Here is a 4,276-nt window from a genome sequence, read left to right on the forward strand (position 1 = left end):
TAAATGTTATCAAACTAAATACTCTTCGAAGATACGAAGTATGCAATACTACTCTATAGATACTCAAGATTAATACGAGATTGGCAGAAACCGCGTGTGTTAGGACCGCTTTAAATCGTGTATATTGCATTACATCTAAAACAAACGATAATATTCGTTTTAGCCCTGTCATATGACCCCTTTAAAGTTATTTCACATTTTGTGGATTGATATGGATGACTTATACTGAAGAATGAAGAAAAGCATAAAACTTTTTTGAGTCCGAGTTTAAAAAGTTTCCCAAGTTTCCAAAAAAGTTACATTTGTCTCAGTTCGTATTTTGGTATTGATGACTTTATTATAGCCTATTTTTCTTTATTGTTAATTCATGTTAGGTGCACATGTTAAAAGCCTACATTATTAAATAATTGAATACAACTCACAATATTTCTGGGGCAACATATACACATATATAGGCCTACACACACAATGTGTTAAAAAACATAGCACAAACTGTGTTAATAATTAACACATTCTTTTTTCGAATGAATAGGCTATAGCAACATAAGATGTTATTTCTTTTTAAAATAATTCAGTGGCTAAGTAAATATCACAAAAATAAACAGCTATATTAACTTAATAAAATCTTTTAAAATAATTGAATAATTCAAGTGATTTTCTCAATGGGACATATTAAAAAAATATTAAAATCCAACAGTTAATTTCTCTAAAATGTATGTATATTATTTAAGTTTGTTTAATGAAAAGAAATAAGTATTTAATTAACAAGTTATATTTTGAATACTTATATAATAGAAATATTTGAGTTACTCAGATTTACTTCATTTTTTACTTACATTTACTCAATTTAAACAGTATATTTCATTGATTTCACAGCTTTAAAATTTTAATTGTTTCACCAAATAAAATCAGTAAATCACAGTTAAACTTTAGAGTGTAGGATTTTTTTTCAGTCGCCCTACAATACCGCTCTCGAGCCAACAGAGGACGACGTGAGGCCACGATAAAAGCATCCTGAAGACGCAAGTTCAATATATGCGCTCATATGATCTCCTATTTTGTGCTATAACATAACATCAAGATGTGCATAGCATTACAGGTATATGTGTACGAAAACTGCAGACATCCATAAGCCGTTGCAAAACCTTTTTTTCTTACATGTAGGCCTACTATATATTTACATATACGCATTTGGCAGATGTTCATATCCGGATGCGACCACTACCGTGCATTCATGGTATAGCTACACTTTGCATCTGTACCTGTGTGAACCCATGGCTGATAACCGAATATAACCAGAGTCACTCAACTTAAAAAAAAACAATAAACTCGTGCACCTCCAACTGGCATTTTACAAGTTTCATTCAATATTTCAACATCATTGCACAGGTCTGTGCGGTTGTTCTTAAGATATGTGTGTGGGTGCTATGAGCTGTAATTTGACCCTCTTCGGCAGTATTCATCGACAAGACATCGTTCGATATAGTGAAACGTCACCAAGCCCCACCTCACTCACAGTTTCACATTTGATAAGTGACATGAGGCTAAATTTCCACAGAAAATCTTTCTGCAATACACGCCTGCGTCATCACATCTTCCCAAATGAGAATTTTAAACTATTGATTTTATTTATTTATTCTTCGTTTAAAAGGCAAAACGTGAGCACAGAATGAGAGGAGTTGTGACTGCTTGCTGTTTAAGTGTTCTTCTGTGTTTAGTGGCTGTGGTTGAAGGTGACGAAGACTACACTGAGGATGAAGAGATGATATTGTCTCTCATTCTGCAGGATGACAGTCAGCCTGAAGCAGACAGCGGACCCTCTGCCCAGTTTTACAGGTGCACTAAGGTAAGTTCAAAAACTTCTACGTGCTATCAAACTAAATAAATTCTAAAATCTTTAAATGCATTTCTAAGTTTTGCTCATTTTTAATTAATTTATTTGTTTGTTCGAAGTTAGATAATATAATCGTATTTTTAGGATTATAGGAACAGTTTTATAACCGAACACGTAAACTTTTTATGCGCATTTAGATTTTACCGCAATATCAAATAAATTGTCAGCTTTTATTTACTCATGTAGACCTATAAAGAAAAAAACTATTTAAAACTTATAAATCCATGTATTTATTGACCATATCAAACTCTTTGTAAATCAAGTACCCTGCATGTTTTACACGCAGGACGCATGGCGCATGCCAGGACAGTATATTGTGGTGATGCGGAACGGAACGCACGTAAACCAGGTGGAGCGCACCGCGCGCAGACTCCGCGCAAAAGCGGCAAAACGCGGATACCTGATCGAAATCACGCACAGCTATTCTGGAGTATTCAACGGATTTCTAGTTAAGATGAGCAGCGATGTTCTTCACATGGTAATTTGTACACCTGCTCTCATTGTTATGTTTATATATTAATTCGCCGATGAGCTTGATAGCTGACAAAAACAAAACTTGAAAAAACAATCTATAATCAAATGTGCCTCTTTCATTCCATTGCCCTGTGTTTTGGCAGGCAGTAAAGCTGCCTCATGTGGAATACATAGAAGAGGATTCCTCTATCTTTGCTCAGAGCATCCCCTGGAACCTGGAGCGCATCACTCAAAACAAGCACGAGACTGGAAAATACTCACCACCCAGTGAGCTGTCTTTCACATTCTTGCATACGTTTATTACACAGAAAATTGTTTTACCCAGCGTTGTGCTCTTCGACTTTAAAGTTTTTATACTGGAGCGTTACTTTTCCATAGAAAAAGTGTTTTTTTTAAGGATTCATTTTATGGTGCTTTTTTAATATTTTTTTTGCCTGGTAATGGCCACTTTCATTGTATGGAAGACAGCAGCTCAGACATTCTGGTAAACTTTCTAAGTCTGGTATTTTATGGAAAAGAAAGTCATATCATGTCATGTCATGTCACAAATCACTGTTATTGATTTTTTAAACAAATGATATATTTTCAGTCTTTTCTCCTGTTTGGCTATCCCTTATTAGCAAGCATGCTTGTGTGTGTAGATGATGGTGCACAGGTGGGGGTATTTCTCATGGACACAAGTGTTCACTTAAGTCATCGTGAGATTGAGGGCAAAGTGATGGTGACAGACTTCAACAGTGTGCCAGAGGAGGATGGGGTCAGAGTTCACAGACAGGTTGGTAAATGTACACATTTTTAGAAAATAATGCCATCATCATATGCCCATTTCTTCCTATAGTCTTCTACCCACAGGCTAGTCAGTGTGACAGTCATGGCACACACATAGCAGGCGTGGTAAGTGGGCGGGACTCAGGTGTGGCTCAGGGTACCAGTTTAAACAGCGTTCGAGTTTTGAACTGCCAAGGGAAGGGTACCGTGTCAGGAGCTTTGGCAGGTAAACAACAAAATTAAATAAATCAATAAACCAAACAAATCAAAGCTTTTATAAATAAATGAATGATGACAGATTTACTTTTTTGGTGAACTATCTCAGGTCTGGAGTACATTCAGTCATCACTGACGGCCCAGCCCATCAGCCCTGTGATTCTGCTGCTGCCGTTTGCAGGAGGATTTAGTCGAACTCTCAACACCGCCTGCAGAAAAATGGTCGAATTTGGTGCTATAGTTATTGCTGCAGCTGGTAACTACAAAGATGACGCTTGCCTATATTCACCAGCCTCTGAGCCTGAGGTACAAGTCTAAATTTCTCAGTAGGTTAAATATTTTAGAAAGGCCCTTGATTGTCAATATAACCCCACGCTGACATATCTTGCTACCCTGCTGCAGGTGATAACAGTTGGGGCTGTTAATTTTGCTGATCAGCCAGTGACCACAGGGACGACAGGCACTAACGTGGGCCGCTGTGTGGACGTGTTTGCACCTGGTGATGACATCATCAGTGCGTCCATTGACTGCCCCACCTGTTTCACCACCAAGAGTGGAACGTCACAGGCAGTGGCACACGTCGCTGGTTAGCTTACACAAACAACACACATTATAGATATGACATCTGATCAATATCAATTTGTTCAGGTCGTCATAAAGGTACTATGTGCTAAGGTTGCCATTGTATAAATGTGATATTTGAAGCCAAAAGTCATTTCTTATGCAAATGTCCATGAAACATTATTTTGTGTACATTATTTAGCTGGTCATGACACTAACGTGACATGACTCGGCCCATGAAAAATAAAACCAATTATTATCGGTTCATTAACTAGTTAATAACTAGTCATATCAAAGGGGTGATCATGGTTTTTAACATTTTACAAAAGAATGTGTATCATTTTAAATGAGAAAAATACGTGT

General features: G+C 37.0%; 1 protein-coding gene across 1 annotated transcript; it reads left to right on the forward strand.

Moving 5' to 3' along the window:
• Positions 1-787: 787 nt before the first annotated feature.
• LOC130551134 (proprotein convertase subtilisin/kexin type 9-like) lies at positions 788-3,979 on the forward strand. Its single transcript, XM_057328681.1, has 7 exons — positions 788-1,846; positions 2,181-2,372; positions 2,512-2,635; positions 3,010-3,143; positions 3,221-3,362; positions 3,462-3,658; positions 3,755-3,979. Exons 1-7 carry the CDS (start codon positions 1,670-1,672, stop codon positions 3,941-3,943), a joined length of 1,155 nt encoding a protein of 384 aa, XP_057184664.1. The 5' UTR covers positions 788-1,669; the 3' UTR covers positions 3,944-3,979.
• The last annotated feature ends 297 nt before the right edge of the window (positions 3,980-4,276 follow it).

Source organism: Triplophysa rosa, unplaced genomic scaffold, assembly GCF_024868665.1.
Source record: "Triplophysa rosa unplaced genomic scaffold, Trosa_1v2 scaffold673, whole genome shotgun sequence".
NCBI classification, from domain to species: domain Eukaryota; kingdom Metazoa; phylum Chordata; class Actinopteri; order Cypriniformes; family Nemacheilidae; genus Triplophysa; species Triplophysa rosa.

Excerpts from the sequence above, each read along its gene's own strand:
- LOC130551134 (XM_057328681.1), top strand. The coding sequence starts at position 1,670 with ATGAGAGGAGTTGTGACTGCTTGCTGTTTAAGTGTTCTTCTGTGTTTA. Across the intron at positions 3,144-3,220 it reads GGGTCAGAGTTCACAGACAG|GCTAGTCAGTGTGACAGTCA; the intron begins GTTGGTAAATGT and ends TTCTACCCACAG. Across the intron at positions 3,659-3,754 it reads CACCAGCCTCTGAGCCTGAG|GTGATAACAGTTGGGGCTGT; the intron begins GTACAAGTCTAA and ends ACCCTGCTGCAG.